Raw genomic sequence first — 20,663 nt, forward strand, 5'->3', positions numbered from 1 at the left:
TCTGGTTGATTCTGGAACAACGAGAGCTCTATTTCAAGGCGTGAATGGGATTCAGTTGGGCGCTAGCTCAAAAACAGAACATTAGCATGAAGTTCGTGAACAAGAAGTACAGCATTGCAAATATTTTCCAAGATGTGAGATAATTAACTTGTTCTCTGTAATATCGTAAAGCTTTGGAATATCGTATAGCTTTTGGAACACTGACTTTGAGAAGGGATTGCGTGACGATTAGCTTAGCAACCTTCCTATATTGCAACAAAGTCTCCTTCACTCATGCCGCCAAACATACCCTCGTAAAACTGACTATCCTACCGATTCTTGACTTCGGCGATGTCATTTACAAAAAATGTTGCTTTATCTTGGCCAGGTCGCAGTTGTAAATGAGAACTTGTTCTCAACTGGCTTACCTGGTTAAATAAAGGTGAAATAAAAAAGAATATAAAAATTAAAAAAATGTGTGACGCAGCATGACAACGTGAATGCGATGGGTCAACAGTCGGCTGGGTGTGGCATTTCTCCATTCATTGCCCAATGGGATTTGTATCTCCTCCTTTTTGTAATATCAAAATATATTTTATATTTGAGATTCTTGCCTTGATGACAGCTTTGCACACTCTTGGCATTCTCTCAACCAGCTTCGTGAGGTAGTCACCTGGAATGCATTTCAATTAACAGGTGTGCCTTGTTAAAAGTTAATTTGTGGAATTTCTTTCCTTCTTAATGCGTGTGAGCCAATCAGTTGTGTTGTGACAAGGTAGGGGTACTATACAGAAGATAGCCCTATTTGGTAAAAGACCAAGTCCATTATTTGGCAAGAACAGCTCAAATAAGCAAAGAGAAATGGCAGTCCATCCTTACTTTAAGACATGAAGGTCAGTCAATCCGTAAAATGTCAAAAACGTTGAAAGTGCAGTCGCAAAAACCATCAAGCGCTATGATGAAACTGGCTCTCATGAAGGCCTGAAAAGCTCCTTGCCATTGGAAACACTTTATCTGCAGTGATAAATCACGCTTCGCCATCTGGCAGTCCGACACACACATCAGTGTTTGGCGGATGCCAGGAGAACGCTACCTGCCCTAATGCATAGTGCCAACTGTAAAGTTTGGTGGAGGAGGAATAAGGGTCTGGGGCTGTTTTTCATGGTTCGGGGCTAGGCCCCTAGGTTCCAGTGAAGAGAAATCTTAATGCTACAGTATACAATGACATTCAAGACTATTCTGTGCTTCCAACCTTGTGGCAACAGTTTGGGGAAGCCCCTTTCCTGTTTCAGCATGACAATGGTTTGTTGAGATCGGTGTGGAAGAACTTGACTGGCCTGCACAGAGCCCTGACCTCAACCCCATCAAACACCTTTTGGATGAATTGGAACGCAGAATGTGATACAGGCCTAATCCCCCAACATTAGTGCCTGACCTCACTAATGCTATTGTGGCTGAATGGAAGCAAGTCCCCGCAGCAATGTTCCAACTTCCAACATCTAGTAGAAAGCCTTCCCAGAGGAGTGGAGGCTGTTATAGCAGCAAAGGGGGGACCAACTCCATATTAATGCCCATGATTTTGGAATTATATTTTTGACGAGCAGGTGTCCACAAATTTTTCGTCTTGTAGTGTATTTAGAGTTAGCGATCTGGTGTTTTGAGTTTCCATCTCCTCAGGTGGTGAATTAGCACCAATTGAATTAGACCTATATATACTATTAGTGCACATAAAGATGAAGGAAAATTCTGGAGGCCTGTTTTGACAGTAAAATATAAAAGAAATAGCCTAATTGTCAACCCAAAATTCATGACAATCAATGGATTAAGTTGCATATAAATATATTTTAATCACGCATTCCTGCTTGGGCGATGTAGCAAAGTATTTATTAAATACCTTCTCAGTAGTCTATTGTACTTCTAAGGCCCTATACATTTTGTTAAAAAAGTATTCCTAATTCTGTTTTCTCCATTTAGTTTTCCCCAATTTTTTGTTTGTTTTTTTCTCTCTCAAAATCTCACTTTTTTAATAGAAAAACAACCAAATTGGATGTTGTATGTCCACAACAATGCTTAAACCACATCAGGAGACCGCTTTTGAGGTCTGGGAAAAATTGAAGAAATTAAGATTTATGGGTGTTGTTACCCTTTGAATTCAACAGGATTGATGCAAAGAATCATGTTATCATTCTGCCAGGTAGGCATAGGCTACTTTGTAGTTAACATTTAATTAAGAAGGATTTTGGGTACCTTTCCATCTACCAGAAGGCTTTCTCCTTATCCCCGCCTATATGTACATATCTACCTTAAATACACCATTATCCCTGCACATTGTACATTTGGTATTGATACTGACCCTGTATATTGCTTCCTATCTTATTTCTTGTGTTTTCTTGAATATACACTGAACAAAATATAAACGCATCATGTAAAGTCTTGGCCCCATGTTTCATGAGCTGAAATAAAAAATCCCAGAAGTTTTCCATACGCACAAAAAGCTTATTTCTCTCAAATTTTGTTCACAAATTAGTTTATATCCGTGTTAGGGAGCATTTCTCCTTTGCCAAGATAATCCATCCACCTGACAGGTGTGGCATATCAAGAAGCTGATTAAACAACATGATCATTACATACTGTAGGTGCACCTTGTGCTGGGGACAATAAAAGGCCAGTCTAAAATGTGCAGTTTTGTCACACAACACAATGCCTCAGATGTCTCATGTTTTGAGGGTGCGTGCAATTGGTATGCTGACTGCAGGAATGTCCACCAGAGCTGTTGCCAGATCATGTCATGTTAATTTCTCTCTCTACCATAAGTTGCCTCCAATGTCGTTTTAGAGAATGTGGCGGTACGTCGACCGGACTCACAACCACAGACCACGTGTTGGGGAGTATTTTCTTCTGTAATAAAGACCTTTTGTATGGAAAAACGAATTCTGATTGGCTGTGCCTGGCTCCCCAGTGAGTTTGCCTGGCTGCAAAGTGGTTGGGCCTATACCCTCCCAGGCCCAGTCACGTGAAATCCATAGATTAGGGCCTAATGATTTTATTTAAATTGACTGATTTCCTTATATGAACTGTAACTCAGTCAAATCTTTGAAATTGTTGCATGTTGCGTTTATATTTTTGCTCAGTATTTATATAATACTAATAAGTTCAGTACATTTTTGAATATTGTTGAATTCCATTTTAATGTCTGGATTCAGTGATTCTGTCTGCGTTCTCCACAACACAGATTGTATAGCACCCTACACTTATCAATAAAACATTGTGAATGACTTGATAATGACTATGTAAGATGATGACTCAAATGTATTCTGTTGTGTGACGCTGCAAAAAAAAAAAGTTGGTGGCACCAGTGCCTGGTGGAGCCCCTCTTTCAAAGTCACGATATCTTTTCTTCTTGCCACGGTAGCCAAAATAATGGGCAAGTGGTCATTATTATACCAGAGGTCGCGTTAATATCTTGCTGAGTTTTTGTAAACGCAGATCTAAAATGCTTCTTATTGTAATTTCTGCTCGGCATCAGACACATTTTGTGCTTCAGTTGCAATTCTCCGCTTGGATGAGAATTCACCAAAAGGCATTCTTATCAGCAGACAGCACTCTGACTGATGGGGTAGCTACTTTACTCTGCTACTTTTCTCAGTGTAGCCTACTTTTCTCCAGTAAGATGCAAGTATATCTTCAAGCAAAACATTTCTACGATAAACATTAGAAATATAATATCCATGCATTGTTTTGGCAAAAAAAGAGCTTGCTTTTTCATTGTAAGCTCATTTACTTGTGTGGCTGCCAGCCAAATAGTGTTGCACTTCTGTTGTCATCTGATGAAAATGCAGCTATTTTCTGGCGAATGTGTTGCACTAATGTGTTTTCTGGGAAGGAAGTTGCACGCCCCTGATCACTCTATTGAAGCAAAACAACGCTGTTGAGCCTACGCAGGACGGGATTGAAATTGCTTAATTAACTCAGGAACCACACCTGTGTGGAAGCCCCTGCTTTCAATATACTTTGTATCCCTCATTTACTCAAGGGCTTCCTTTATTTGGGCAGTGTGTTGTCTTCTCCTTTCTTCGTCTTCCTCCTCTCTCTTTCTCTCTCCATTTTTTTTTATCTCAAAGGGGGGAAAAAAATCATTATTAACTCATAAGCTGGTTAATGCTCTAGCACTCTCCACCTTCAGGCCAAATGATCATTTCTGTCATTTACATATCAATTTAATTTCCGGTGTTTTTCTCTCTCTCCCCCTCCTTCATTAAAAGCGGCATTCGCTTGGCGGTGTAATCAGCCTGTAGAACACATTTTCCTGGTGCCGTGAGCACTCGAACACACGCACACGCACGCACACACGCACGCACGCACGCACGCACGCACGCACGCACGCACGCACGCACACACGCACACACACACACACACACACACACACACACACACACACACACACACACACACACACACACACACACACACACACACACACACACACACACACACACAGAGCAGGGCGGCTCAGCTCCCCAGCCCGCTGTTCCTCTGTCAGGATTAAACCACTGATCAGAGAAATGAAAGGGAAGCTGTCATTCCACATACGCCACTATATACATCATCCCCAATAATTACTCTCCTCCCTTTGACTCCTTCCTCTCTCTCTCTCTCTCTCTCTGTCTGTCTCTTCCTCTCTCTCTCTCTCTCTCTCTGTCTGTCTCTTCCTCTCTCTCTCTCTCTCTCTCTGTCGCTTTCTCTCTCTCTGTCGCTCTCTCTCTTTCTCTTCCTCTCTCTCTGTCGCTCTCTCTCTCTCTCTGTCGCTCTCTAACTTTCTCTTTCTGTGTCTCTGTGTCTGTTTCTCTCTTCCTCTCTCTTTTTCTCTCTCTTTTTCTCTCTCTCTGTCTCTCTCTTTCTCTCCTGTCCCTTCTCCCTCCTCTCTCTCTCTCACACTTTTTCTCTCCTGTTTCTTCTCTCCCTACCCCACTCTCCGTCCCCTCCCCTATATCCTACCAGTGCTTATGTGAGTGTGACTGTCACGACGTCCGCCGAAGTCGGTCCCTCTCCTTGTTCGGGCGGTGTTCGGCGGTCGACGTCACCGACCTTCGAGCCATCACTGATCCATTTTTCATTTTCCATTGGTTTTGTCTTGTCTTCCTTCACACCTGGTTCCAATCCCATCAATTACATGTTGTGTATTTAACCCTGTGTTTCCCCTCATGTCCTTGTCGGAGATTGTTTGATTGTATGTTTGTGTATTATTGTTGGTGCGAGACGGGTTTTGTATCCACTTTTTATTATTTTGTCATTTTGGTTTTGGAGTTTTGTGAAGCACTGATTAAACAACTCCGTTTATACCAAGTTCGGTTCTCCTGCGCCTGACTTCCCTGCCACCAACACGCACCCATTACAGTGACAGACAGGATAGCGATGGCTGACTGACACCAAGCACACCACATTAAATAGGTGGAATTATTATTAATTCCTGGTGGAATTATACACTACCCCTTTAAAGCATAGGCCTTTTCTCTCTCTCTCTCTGCGTGGTATAATAATATAAACCACACCTGCATCAAGAGTCTGAGCCGGCCAGGCTGCACAGAACAGATGTAGATCTGCATACATCTGGTGCGATCCAACCCTGGAGGGGGACACCAGGGCCTTCAACCTGGCTTTTTAGCGTTATGAATATGAAAAATCATACATACTCCAAGGAGAACAACATGTTACACTTGGACTGGAGACTTGGAGTTGAAAGAGAGAGAGGGAAGGGGGGAGGATCTGTAGATTATTTTGATGAATTCCACAGATGGGCTTTTTTGTGTGTTTTTCTTGGCCAAATGACTTGACCAGGAATTGTTTTAGTCTACAACTAGGAGCCCTGAGTTTCTCCTGGTGAGGCCACATGATGGTAACTAGGAGCCCTGAGTTTCTCCTGGTGAGGCCACATCATGGTAACTAGGAGCCTGAGTTTCTCCTGGTGAGGCTACATCATGGTAACTAGGAGCCTGAGTTTCTCCTGGTGAGGCCACATCATGGTAACTAGGAGCCTGAGTTTCTCCTGGTGAGGCTACATCATGGTAACTAGGAGCCTGAGTTTCTCCTGGTGAGGCCACATCATGGTAACTAGGAGCCTGAGTTTCTCCTGGTCAGGTGTAGTAATCAGGATAACTCAAGGCTCTATACATAACTCAAGGCCTAAGTCATTTCTACTCATGTATTACACAAGCCGTACTGGTAATGTGGTGTCTTGCGTCTTGCCTCTGTTGTTGATGTTGTTGATCATTTCTGTGTTGTTGTTGTTCCAGATGAGTAATGAGATTATCCGGCTGTGCTGCAGAGATATCTCCCTGGACAGGATCTTTCAAGGCTATGTGGTGTCCAGCAAGCAGACCCTCAACGACTGCATTCAGTGCTGCCTGGCCTGGAAGGAGCTTTACCTGCACGCTTCACAGCTGCACCACAAGTAAGGACAGACAGACACACACACACACAAACCCAAACGTGTTTTACACAGCGAATGCACACACACACATTTACATTTGAGTCATCTAGCAGACGCTTTTATCCAGAGCGACTTACAGTTAGTGCATTCATATTAAAATAGCTAGGTGGGACAACCACATATCTCAGTCATTGTAAGTAAATATTTCCTCAACGTAGCTATCAGCAAAGCCAGAACTAGTAAGAAGGAAAATAGTCAAGTGTTAGTTCACGAAAGGCTTATTTTTATAATTTTCTGGGACACACACACACACACACACACACATACACACACACAGACACTGAACAATTAATCAACATCACTCACTAATAATTGCATGTGTAATGACACTTAATCCAGGTTCCTACACCTTCCTGCTGAACGTAAAGCTTATAGACGTCCCTTCTCTTCCTGAGGAAAACGACAGTGTCTCCTTGCTTAGTGATGGCAACAACGTGCTGCAGCTAGCTACTGTAGCTCCTCTGCGTATTGACAGCAGATGAGAGCAACCTCACTTCAAAGTGATGGCGAACGCACGAGGGAATGACAGCACCTCACTACAAATAGCGTAGCAGCACGTCTGTCTCCCAGCTTATAAAGGAGCTTTTGCGTTAAGTTACATCAGCTTATCCTATAGGGGAGCTCTCTTGTGGAGTTTCAATGAGCAGCTTGACAAGGTGAATGACAACGCCTTGCTCAGATAATAAGTCTTAAAACTGAGCAGGAGAGTTCGCCAACAGTTTCTTCACCTGTTGGTTTCAGTAAAGTTGGGCCGGGGATTTGGAGAGGGACTGAGAGCGAGAGAGGAGGGAGATTGAGAGAGAGAGAGTGATAGAGGGGGAGAGAGAGAGAGTTCCAGAAAGACAGTTAGAGTGAGGGAGAACGAAAGCGGGAACTTTGGTTGTTTCCTTTCAGTTGTCAGTCAGTGAGCTCAGCCTCAGCTCAGCGTTGTCAGGCGTGGTAGTGGGGGAGGCTAGCTTCACTTCATTATGGCCGCCAGGGTGTGTGATGTGTGATTGCTCTGAGAGCCTCGAGGCCCCAGCTTTATTCAATGGTAGCACAGAGGCCAAATGGTTCCACACGCGCACACACACACACACACACACACACACACACACACACACACACACACACACACACACACGGCTCCAATACTCCTCAGGGCCCCTGCCGTCCGCACGGGCGATCAACCCCATCCACCCAATTAAAGAGAGTGCTTAGTTCCCGATCAATGGAGGGGGAGAGGGGCGGGATGGGAGCGGAGGTGAAAGCCCCATAGCATAGCTGATGACTACAGCATTTACTCTCTCTATGATACTCCTCTGTACCCTAGTGACTAGGCACTAGTCTATAGTATAGGGTGGGACTGGTCCAGCCAAACATGGCTCTAAAGCACCTCATGAACAGACCCATTTAGAGACATACAGTACAGTGCATTCGGAAAGTATTCAGACCCCTTCACTTTTTCCACATTCGTTTTTTTCCGTCATCATAAGTATCCAGAGCTATTTTCACGGCTCTCCAGAGATGTTCGATCGGGTTCAGGTCCAGGCTCTGGCTGTGCCACTCAAGGACATTGAGAGACTTGTCCCGAAGTCACTCCTGCATTGTCTTGGCTTTGTGCTTAGGGTCGTTGTCCTGTTGGAAGGTGAACCTTCGCCCCAGTCTGAGGTCCTGAGCCTTCTGGAGCAGGTTTTCATCAAGGATCCCTCTGTACTTTGCTCCGTTCATCTTTTCCTCGATCCTGACTAGTCTCCCAGTCCCTGCTGCTGAAAAACACCCCCATAGCATGATGCTGCCACCACCATGCTTCACCGTAGGGATGGTGCCTTTTGGCAAACTCCAAGCGGGCTGTCATGTGCCTTTTACTAAGACGTCTACCATAAAGGCCTGATTGGTGGCGTGCTGCAGAGATGGTTGTTGTCACGTTCCTGACCGGTTTTCTGTTATTTTGTATGTGTTTGACGGTCAGGGCGTGAGTTTGGGTGGGTAGTCTATGTTATGTGTTTCTATGTTGGTTAAAGGGTGACCTGATATGGCTCTCAATTAGAGGCAGGTGGTTTTCATTTCCTCTGATTGAGAGCCATATTAAGGTAGGTGTTTTCACATTGATTGTTGTGGGTGGTTGTCTCCTGTGTCTGTGTCTATGTACGTTGCGCCACACGGGACTGTTTCGGTTTGTTTGTTCGTTCGTTCGGTTTATGTAGTCTGTTCCTGTTTCATGCGTTCTTCGTGTCATGTAAGTTCTTATGTTCAGGTTCGTCTACGTCGTTTGTTGTTTTGTAGTTTGTTAAAGTGTTTTCGTGTTTTTTCGTTTTGTTAATAAATATAATGTCATATCACGAAGCTGCATTTTGGTTCAATCCCTGCTCCTCCTCTTCGGATGAAGAGGAAGAGGAACGCCGTTACAGTTGTAATGTTTGATGCTCTCAGTGATCCCTTCTCTGCCCCCTATCCAGTAGTATCATACACGGGGTTTGTTTAGGGATTCATATTGGAGTCAATAGCCCTGCCATACCTACAGTACCAGTCAAAAGTTTGGACACACCTACTCATTCCAGGGTTTTTCTTTATTTGTACTATTTTCTACATTGTAGAATAACAGTGAAGACATCAAAACTATGAAATAACACATTTGCATTCATGTAGTAACCAAAAACAGTGTTCGACAGCTCAAAATATGTGTTATTTCATAGTGTTGACGTCTTCACTATTATTCCACAATGTAGAAAATAGTAAAAATAAAGAAAAACTCTTTAAAGAGTAGGTGTGTCCAAGCTTTTGACTGGTACTGTACATTGAGGCTAGCCATATCACCTAATACTGTATCTTAGCATAAGACAGAGCTGCTGCGATGTGGTTGTGTGGTATCTTCCTGGGAGACAAGTTCAGTATAAGAGTGGGGAGTTGGAACCGTTTACAGCCAAGAATGTTTCAGACCCAAGTAATGTCCTTTCACTATTCCGTTATCTTTGAACTGGGATGCCTCTGTCCGTCTGCGAGATAGCCACCGTTAAAAAATGAAGCACATTCCATCAGCTCTCTCAAGACGGCCATCCCCGGCTAGGTGAGGATAAGAGAGAAGGGGGAGGAGGGGAGTAGGGTGACCACATTGTCCCGGATTGTGCGAGACAGCCCCGCATTTTGGCCCTTTGTCCAGCGTCCTGCAACCAAATAATCATGTCCCACATTTTATCAACAAATTCAAACACCACTAATTTAGAAAGAAAAGGTTGATTTGTCCCGTATTTCATTCGTACATTCCAACCTGTCTCTTGCAGTCACTTTGCGTTCATGGATAGATGTATATCATAAGGATGTTCATGGATAGAGATATATCATAAGGATGTTCATGGATAGATATATACCATAAGGATGTTCATGGATAGATGTATATCATAAGGATGTTCATGGATAGATATATATCATAAGGATGTTCATGGATAGAGATATATCATAAGGATGTTCATGGATAGATGTATATCATAAGGATGTTCATGGATAGATGTATATCATAAGGATGTTCATGGATAGATGTATATCATAAGGATGTTCATGGATAGAGATATATCATAAGGATGTTCATGGATAGATGTATATCATAAGGATGTTCATGGATAGATGTATATCATAAGGATGTTCATGGATAGATGTATATCATAAGGATGTTCATGGATAGAGATATATCATAAGGATGTTCATGGATAGATGTATATCATAAGGATGTTCATGGATAGATGTATATCATAAGGATGTTCATGGATAGAGATATATCATAAGGATGTTCATGGATAGAGATATATCATAAGGATGTTCATGGATAGATGTATATCATAAGGATGTTCATGGATAGATGTATATCATAAGGATGTTCATGGATAGATGTATATCATAAGGATGTTCATGGATAGATGTATATCATAAGGATGTTCATGGATAGAGATATATCATAAGGATGTTCATGGATAGAGATATATCATAAGGATGTTCATGGATAGATGTATATCATAAGGATGTTCATGGATAGATGTATATCATAAGGATGTTCATGGATAGATGTATACCATAAGGATGTTCATGGATAGAGATATATCATAAGGATGTTCATGGATAGATGTATATCATAAGGATGTTCATGGATAGAGATATATCATAAGGATGTTCATGGATAGAGATATATCATAAGGATGTTCATGGATAGAGATATATCATAAGGATGTTCATGGATAGATGTATATCATAAGGATGTTCATGGATAGATGTATATCATAAGGATGTTCATGGATAGAGATATATCATAAGGATGTTCATGGATAGATGTATATCATAAGGATGTTCATGGATAGAGATATATCATAAGGATGTTCATGGATAGATGTATATCATAAGGATGTTCATGGATAGAGATATATCATAAGGATGTTCATGGATAGATGTATATCATAAGGATGTTCATGGATAGAGATATATCATAAGGATGTGGTACTGGTGATGTTCAACACTTCTCCAATAGTTGTTGAGATCGAGAGATAGGCCAATGTCATAGGCCTATCGTTAACCAATCATTTTTCAAATCCTTTCCGGCAAAATTCCAGCTCAACTTGGAGAGGACAGTTAGGCCCAACTACTTACAGAAAGCGTGCTTCTGACTAAGAGCTACAAAAGTAAGTAAATAGCCTTATTAGACTGAAAGATCGGCTATAAGCTAATTTGGTCAAACTTGTGAGGCTCTCCATGTTTCTCATTCGTTTCTCATTCAACACATTTGCTGCTACTTCACTCAATCCCGTTTTAAAATCTCCCTTCCTGTTTCACATTCCCTGAGACCAACCAGAAATGTTTCCTTGGTCACATGTTCCCAGATTTGTATAAAATAGCCGCACATGTGGTCTCTCCTTTCTGCATCACCACATTTTGTGAGAAGGGGTGCAGTGCTGCCAGAGCGCATCAAGAGCGTCCCTCCGCCACTTCTCACAATGGTGCCCGTTAAGTAAAGTTAGATCAAAGCTGAATCAATGTCTTGGAAGATCACCTAATAATTAAAGTAGTATTCTACATAACACAACCAAATGTAATAGCATAGTACAGGGGTCGGGAACCTTTTTGACTAAGAGAGCCATGAAAGCAAAAAATTTAGAAATTTATTTCAGTGAGAGCCATATAATATATTTTAAAAGTGAATTCAACTAAATGTCAGTATAATAAGCCTCTGAATTTATTCTTAAATAATGTTGTTATAATACTCACCATTAATGCGACTTCTGGTGCTGCATGGATTTGCTGATGTCTTTGTAGTCTGGTTGGTACTTGGTGAGGTTAAGCTTCATGCAAGCGTTGAGGCTTTCATCCGTTAAACGTGATCGTAGGTTGGACTTGATGTTTTTAAGATGTGAGAATGACTGCTCACATGCATACGTAGATCCAAACATGGTCAATACAGCAATACTCACACGCTGCAGTGTGTGGTATGTGACAGGAAGCGCGTTCCAAGTTTTGAGAATCAGCTGGTCTTCGGTTGAAGTTTTTTCATTTCTGTCCACATGTGCTTGCTCGCCAACTCCGCTTTCTGTCGTGTGATTCTTTCCAAATCTTCATTCAGTGACTTGAACTTATTCACCCACATGTCTGAGGCCTTCAGGTCAGCCACTTCTGCTTCAAAATCTCTGACGGAGACACCAGGAATGTAACTCAGGTCGGCTGTGTTCAGTGAACACTCGTTTGGAAGGGTGATGAACTTAAAAAGACGAGTGTGCTCACGAAATTCTCCAAAGCGTGCTTTGAAGGACTGTAGGAGACTGGATGTGCAGCGAGCTAGCTGGTGGAGATCAAAGTTTTGAATAGGCTCACTTGCTGTGCATGCATCTTTAAATTGGCTCAGTTTTTCAAAATGTAGTAAACGACCTGTTTCAAGATCCATGATGAAAAGTTCTAGCTTGTTTTCAAAAGCAAACACAGCTTGTTGAAGGGATAACACTGTATTTCCAATGCCTTGCATTTTCACGTTGAGCTGGTTCAGATGTTCAGTCATATCTACGAGATAGTAAAACTTGAGGAGCCACTCAGTTTCGGCTAGCTCAGGATGCTCGATGCCTTTCATTTCAAGGAAAGTCCGGATTTCTTTCAGGCAAGCCGCAAAACGGCTAAGCACCTTCCCTCTTGACAACCAACGCACATTGCTGTGCAAAAGCAGACCAGGATAGTTATTTCCAACTTCATCCAGCAGTGTCTTAAACTGGCGATCATTTAAGGCTCGAGCAACAATAAAGTTGATCACACGAATGACCAGCGACATCACTTCCCCAAACTGCCTGTCACACATCTGAGCACAAAGTGCCTCCTGGTGTAGAATGCAATGGAAACTTAGGATGGGTCTATTTTCATGTTCACGGAGAAGCGCCACAAATCCTTTTTTATTCCCCACCATACACGGAGCACCATCAGTACACACTGAGAGAAGTTTATCCATAGGTAGATTTTTTTCTTGAGCAAACTCCATGAAAGACTTAAATAAATCCTCACCTCTTGTGGACCCTTTTAATGGCAGAACTGCAAGACTTTCTTCGCGCAGTGTGTCACCAACAGCATATCTTGCAATCACGCTGAACTGCGACAAATGGCTCACGTCTGTTGACTCATCCAAAGCCAGGGAAAAGAACGGCGCTGCATTTATGTCCTTCACTTGCGTTTCCTCCACTTTGTTTGCCATCACGATGGTACGATCATGAACAGTTCTTGCCGACAGAGGCATTTCTTGTATCCGTTTAATTATCTTGTCTTTGTTCGGAAGATCATCAAAAAGTTCATTGGCTACATCCAGCATGAACGTTTTAGCATACTCGCCATCTGTGAATGGTTTTCCGTTCCTCACTATTGCTAAAGATCCAGCAAAGCTAGCGGAATTATAGTCACCTTGCCGGGGTCATACGCGGAGTTGCTGCTGGCTAGCTTGCACCCTGCTCAGTAGCTCTTGGCACGCTTTCTTTCTGCTGTCTCCCGCAGGGTATTTTGATGCAAAGGTAGCATGGCGCGTGTCGAAGTGCCGCTTTACATTCGACCGTTTCATCGATGTAATTTTGTCATTGCAAATTAGACACACCGCAGAACCTGCTCTCTCCACAAAGGCGAATTCTTCGGTCCATTCGTCCTGAAATGTACGATACTCGTCATCTTTTTTTCTTTTCGCCATCTTCTTCGTCGAAGGGTTAGCTTTGAGCTAATGACCGAGCAGACTGATTCAAAAGGAGGCGTTTACCTGTTTTACCTAGCAACGGCCAACGTAGGCCAGTATCATTTAACTTCGCTGGGATAGTTGGGACGCTAGCGTCCCAACTGACAAGCACCCCCAACCCCCCCCTCACTGATTAGCATCGCGTCACAATTAAATAGTAGCATCTAAATATGTAAATATCATTAAATCACAAGTCCAAGACACCAAATGAAAGATACAGATCTTGTGAATAAAGCCACCATTTCAGATTTTTAAAATGTTTTACAGGGAAGACAAAATATGTAAATCTATTAGCTAACCACGTTAGCAAAAGACACCATTTTTCTTTGTCCACCATTTTTTCTCTCCACCAGTAGCTATCACCAATTCGGCCAAATAAAGATATTGATAGCCACTAACCAAGAAAAAACCTCATCAGATGACAGTCTGATAACATATTTATTGTATAGGATAGGTTTTGTTAGAAAAATGTGCATATTTCAGGTAGAAATCATAGTTTACAATTGCACCCACCATCACAACTCGACTAGAATAAATACAGAGAGCAACGTGTATTACCTAATTACTAATCATAAAACATTTCTTAAAAATACACAGCTCACAGCAATGGAAAGACACAGATCTTGTGAATTCAGACAATATTTCAGATGTTCTAAGTGTTTTACAGCGAAAACACAATAAATCGTTATATTAGCATACCACATGTGCAAACGTTACCCGAGCATTGATTCAAGCCAAAGAGAGCGATAACGTAATCATCGCCAAAATATATTAATTTTTTCACTAACCTTCTCAGAATTCTTCCGATGACACTCCTGTAACATCATATTACAACATACATATAGAGTTTGTTCGAAAATGTGCATATTTAGCCACAAAAAAACGTGGTTATACAATGACAATACTAGCAAAACTAGCCTGAAAATGCGGGGCGCCATCTTTAACAGTGATCTTGTCTCATGAATAACTATTCATAAACTTGACTAAAAAAATATAAGTTGGACAGCTATCGAAAGACAAATTAGTTCTTAATGCAATCGCTGAATTACATTTCTAAAATTATCCTTACTGTGCAATACAGGGTTTGCCAAGCGAAGCTATACCAAAACAAATGGCGGAATATGCGTTTAAAATTTTTCGACAGAACAACGATTTATCATCTTAAATATTTCTTACTATGAGGTGATCTTCCATCAGAATCTTGGGCAATGTATCCTTTCTTGGGTCTAATCTTCTTTTGGTCGAAAGATGTCCTCTTGTCCGTCGAAATGCCCACTAACGTTCGACCGGGACCCCGAAACGTGCCCGGCTCTTCAAAGTACGTCACAAAGAAATGCCTCAAAATCGCACTAAACGGATATAAATTGCTATAAAACGGTTTAAATTAACTACCTTATGATGTCTTTAACACCTATAACGAATAAAAATATGACCGGCGATATATAAGTGGCTAAACCAAAGCTTGGAAGGAGGCCAGTCCGACGACCACTCTGCGTCGAGCGCACTGTTGAAAAGGACGTTCTTTCTGCTCCAGGGTCTATTTATAGAGCCCGGATTGCGCAATCCACTCCATTCAAAATCTCCCCGCTTACTGACATCTAGAGGAAGGCGTAGGCAGTGTTTATAGCATCATAGCATTCACAGGGACTTATGAACTGACCTGGGAGCAGGGGCCAAGATTTCTGAAATCTCACTCCCTGGCAGGAAAAGTGCTGTAGAATGAGTTCTGTTTCACTCAGAGACATAATTCCAACGGTTATAGAAACTAGAGAGTGTTTTCTATCCAATAATAACAATAATATGCATATTGTACGAGCAAGAATTGAGTACTAGGCAGTTTAATTTGGAGATCAATTTTCGCAAAGTCGAAACAGCACCCCCTATATCCCAGAGAGGTTAATTAAAATAATGGACAATTGCTCCTGCAGCCCTGAACAGGACATGAGCAGTGAAAAATCGATGGATGGATTAAAACAAGTGAGAATATTTTGTTTTATCTGCGAGCCAGATGCAATCATCAAAAGAGCCACACCTGGCTCGGGAGCCATAGGTTCCCGACCCCTGGCATAGTATAACGTTACTGTCACACCAAAAACACCACCTGATTTTACCACCTCATTACTCGCCATCTGTAAATACGAATAAAATGGTTCAATTATGAGCCTAGTTGGTTTAGACATGGAAAAAGGCAGAAACTTTCCCGCTACCCATGATTGGCTGAGATAATGGATGGCAGGACATGCCAAGAGATGACTTTGAATTGGTCTGCCATGTAGCACGCTTCTGTCTATAACATAGACTCAGTATGTGTAGGTATTTCTTTCTAACGCTGCTTTTTTTTGAAAGATATCACTAAGAGGGCCAAGTTTTGAAATCAGTGGAATGCCCGGTGGAAGCAGAGTATGACAGCTAAGGAGATGCAGAAAATTCTGGCGTTTGATTGCAAATGTGGAGGGAGTCGAAAAGAGAACACAGAAGGCTGTTGTATAAAACACCTGTCTCCGGATTACATCTTCAAACTAAGGGCAACCATTATCTCTACTTGCACACTCATCTTCTGCACATCTATCACTCCAGTGTTTAATTGCTAAATTGTAATTATTTCGCCACTATGGCCTATTTATTGCCTTACCTCCCTAATCTTACTACATTTGCACACACTGTATATAGATTTTTCTATTGTGTTGTTGTCTGTACATTTGTTTATCCCATGTGTAACTCTGTGTTGTTTTTGTCACACTGCTTTGCTTTATCTTGGCCAGGTCGCAGTTGTAAATGAGAACTTGTTCTCAACTGGCCTACCTGGTTAAATAAAGGTGAAATAAAAAATAATAAAAAATAAAAAAACACGGCATCCGTGACAGAGAGGGAGAAGTAATGTTTGGCATGCAGATGCCGTTTGGACGTTTCACCGTAAAACGTGAAGAATTGTCATACACGATTGACAGTGATGATGACATCATTTGAAATGAGGTATGCCTAACTTGGTGTTTGAGGTTTTTAAAAATATTAAATGTTCTTGAGACTGTGTGGGCATAGGCAGACGTTGCAATTGGACGATGCATTTTAGGCACATTCTATAATTATATTCAGTAGGCTACATCTGTCGGGGGGAATGCAAATGTCCCGCAAAATCGTCCTGTTGTCCCGCGTTTGGGCATTTTAAATGTGGCCACGCTTGAGGGGAGGAGTGTGGAGGGGAGCTAAGTAAAGAAATGCTGATACATTTACAAGCTCGTTAAGAGGGCCAGGTTCAGCATCTCTCTCTCTCTCTCTCTCTCTCTCTCTCTCTCTCTCTCTCTCTCTCTCTCTCTCTCTCTCTCTCTCTCTCTCTCTCTCTCTCTCTCTCTCTCTCTCTCTCTCTCTCTCTCTCTCTCTCTCTCTCTCTCTCTCTCTCTCTCTCTCTCTCTCTCTCTCTCTCTCTCTCTCTCTCTCTCTCCAGTCAGATATCACTCTGAGGCTGTCTCCCACACGGCCAATATCACAGTCTATACTGGGTTCAGCCATAGGGCATGGAGAGAGCCAAGGAGGAAGGGTTGAAGTGAGGGAGAGAGGCAGAGGAGGAGGTGAGTGGGAGAGAAGAGGAAGAGAGGGAGTAGGGGAGAAAGGAGGGGGGGAGTTGGAAAGAGGAGGAGGGATTGAGAGATTGAAAGGCGGGTTCTTAGGTGGCTGGAGCCTGTTTTAACACTTAGGATTCCTATCTAGGAGAGAGTCAGTGTGTTGCAGTGGGGTGTAAGCGTCTGCCCTAGGAAGCAGTCCCTAGCCTTGTGTCTGCAGACTGAGCCCAAAACACACACGCACACACGCACACACACACACACACACACACACACACACACACACACACACACACACACACACACACACACACACACACACACACACACACACACACACACACACACACACACACACACACACACACACCCTGCCTGTAAGAGAGAAAGCCCAGTGATGTGTGTGTGACTGCTTGCCTGTCTGTCAGCCACCACCTTGACTTCATAAAGCAATAAACCAGGTGCTGAAGCCCTCTCTCTTTCTCACACCAATCTAACACTGAGGGGAGAGAGAGAGTGTCGGTGTGCAAAATGCATTAAGACAGAGGATCGATCAAAGTTTAGACTATAAGAGAGCTATGTGGGGACGGCCAAGAATCGAAGGGCTGCGTTTCTGGTCAGATTCAGAGGTTGTGTGTGTGAGTGTTAGCAGAGATCGGTTTATTAGGTTTATATAACCCTCAGGAGGGTCAGTCGATGTGGTGCGTGCGTGTTCACGTCCGCGTGTTCATGTGTGTTTGTGTATATTATCTGTGAGTGTATGTGTTGCTATGACCGTGTAGCTCTGACGCATGATTCATGTGTGGTTAGCTCCAGCCTGCCCTCTCTCTGTCCTCCTGGTGGCCTCTCTCTCTATTTCTTTCTATCTATCTTATCTCTCTCTCCCTCTCTCTCTCTCTCTCTCTCTCTCTCTCTCTCTCTCTCTCTCTCTCTCTCTCCTCCCTCTCTCTCTCTTTCTCTCTCTCGCTCTCTCTCTCTCTCTCTTTCTCTCTCTATCTCGCCCCCCGCTCGACCTTCTTTCTCTGCATCTCACTCTCTCTCTCTCTCTCTCTTTCTCTGCATCTCAGTTTTCTCAACTTTCCTGCCTCTCATTTTCAACCTTCATCACTCTCTTTCTTTTCAACAGCCTCTCTCTCTTTCATTTCCCCTCTTTCTCTGGTCTCTCTCTCACACACACTCACGAACGCACGCACGCACCCACACACGTGCATGTGTTCACCTCCTGTTATTTTAACATTAGGTCAATTATGTTAGATTTGCCAGACAGACAGATAGAAAGAGAGACAGACAGAGAGACAATGCAGTACATAGACAGGGAGACAGATAGAAAGAGAGACAGACAGAGAGACAACGCAGTACATAGACAGTCAGACAGATAGAAAGAGAGACAGACAGGGAGACAATGCAGTACATAGACAGGCAGACAGATAGAAAGAGAGACAGACATGGAGACAATGCAGTACATAGACAGGCAGACAGATAGAAAGAGAGACAGACAGGGAGACAATGCAGTACATAGACAGGCAGACAGATAGAAAGAGAGACAGACATGGAGACAATGCAGTACATAGACAGGTAGACAGATAGAAAGAGAGACAGACAGGGAGACAATGCAGTACATAGACAGGCAGACAGATAGAAAGAGAGACAGACAGGGAGACAATGCAGTACATAGACAGGCAGACAGATAGAAAGAGAGACAGACATGGAGACAATGCAGTACATAGACAGTCAGACAGATAGAAAGAGAGACAGACAGGGAGACAATGCAGTACATAGACAGGCAGACAGATAGAAAGAGAGACAGACATTGAGACAACGCAGTACATAGACAGGCAGACAGATAGAAAGAGAGACAGACAGGGAGACAATGCAGTACATAGACAGGCAGACAGATAGAAAGAGAGACAGACATGGAGACAATGCAGTACATAGACAGGCAGACAGATAGAAAGAGAGACAGACAGGGAGACAACGCAGTACATAGACAGGCAGACAGATAGAAATAGAGACAGACATGGAGACAATGCAGTACATAGACAGACAGACATATAGAAAGAGAGACAGACAGGGAGACAATGCAGTACATAGACAGACAGACATATAGAAAAAGAGACAGACAGGGAGACAATGCAGTACATAGACAGGCAGACAGATAGAAAGAGAGACAGACAGGGAGACAATGCAGTACATAGACAGGCAGACAGATAGAAAGAGAGACAGACAGGGAGACAATGCAGTACATAGACAGGCAGACAGATAGAAAGAGAGACAGACATGGAGACAATGCAGTACATAGACAGTCAGACAGATAGAAAGAGAGACAGACATGGAGACAATGCAGTACATAGACAGACAGACAGATAGAAAGAGAGACAGACAGGGAGACAATGCAGTACATAGACAGGCAGACAGATAGAAAGAGAGACAGACATGGAGACAATGCAGTACATAGACAGACAGACATATAGAAAGAGAGACAGACATGGAGACAATGCAGTACATAGACAGACAGACAGATAGAAAGAGAGACAGACAGGGAGACAATGCAGTACATAGACAGACAGACATATAGAAAGAGAGACAGACAGGGAGACAATGCAGTACATAGACAGTCAGACAGATAGAAAGAGAGACAGACAGGGAGACAATGCAGTACATAGACAGTCAGACAGATAGAAAGAGAGACAGACATGGAGACAATGCAGTACATAGACAGTCAGACAGATAGAAAGAGAGACAGACAGGGAGACAATGCAGTACATAGACAGGCAGACAGATAGAAAGAGAGACAGACAGGGAGACAATGCAGTACATAGACAGGCAGACAGATAGAAAGAGAGACAGACATGGGGACAATGCAGTACATAGACAGTCAGACAGATATAAAGAGAGACAGACAGGGAGACAATGCAGTACATAGACAGACAGACATATAGAAAGAGAGACAGACAGGGAGACAACGCAGTACATAGACAGGCAGGCCGTTAGATGTTCATAGCCCGGTGCGGGTTATTCCACCTCCCCGCACTGGTAGGGCTAGATTGGGCATTGAGCCAAATGTCATGAAGCCGGCCCTACATATCTGGCCACCAGTACGTCTCCTCGGGCCGGCTTACATGGCACCAGCCTTACGCATGGTGTCCCCGGTTCGCCTACATAGCCCGGTGCGGGTTATTCCACCTCCCCGCACTGGTCGGGCGACGGGGAGCATTCAACCAGGTAAGGTTGGGCAGGCTCAGTGCTCAAGGGAGCCAGTACGCCTGCACGGTCCGGTATATCCGGCGCCACCTTCCCGCCCCAGCCCAGTACCTCCAGTTCCAGCACCCCGCACTCGCCTTATGGTGCGTGGCCCCAGCCCAGTACCACCAGTGCCTACACCACGCACCAGGCTTCCAGTGCGTCTCCAGAGCCCTGTTCCTCCTCCACGCAC

General features: G+C 43.2%; 1 protein-coding gene across 1 annotated transcript in view; it reads left to right on the forward strand.

Moving 5' to 3' along the window:
• Positions 1-20,663, forward strand: part of dnah2 (dynein, axonemal, heavy chain 2) — a 228,560-nt gene that overhangs the window by 10,573 nt on the left and 197,324 nt on the right. The window contains exon 8 of the mRNA XM_038995249.1: positions 6,270-6,427. Within this exon, the coding sequence (XP_038851177.1) occupies positions 6,270-6,427 (158 nt within the window). The remainder of the gene's footprint in view (positions 1-6,269; positions 6,428-20,663) is intronic.

The sequence above is a fragment of the Salvelinus namaycush genome, chromosome 6 (assembly GCF_016432855.1).
Source record: "Salvelinus namaycush isolate Seneca chromosome 6, SaNama_1.0, whole genome shotgun sequence".
Lineage (NCBI taxonomy): Eukaryota > Metazoa > Chordata > Actinopteri > Salmoniformes > Salmonidae > Salvelinus > Salvelinus namaycush.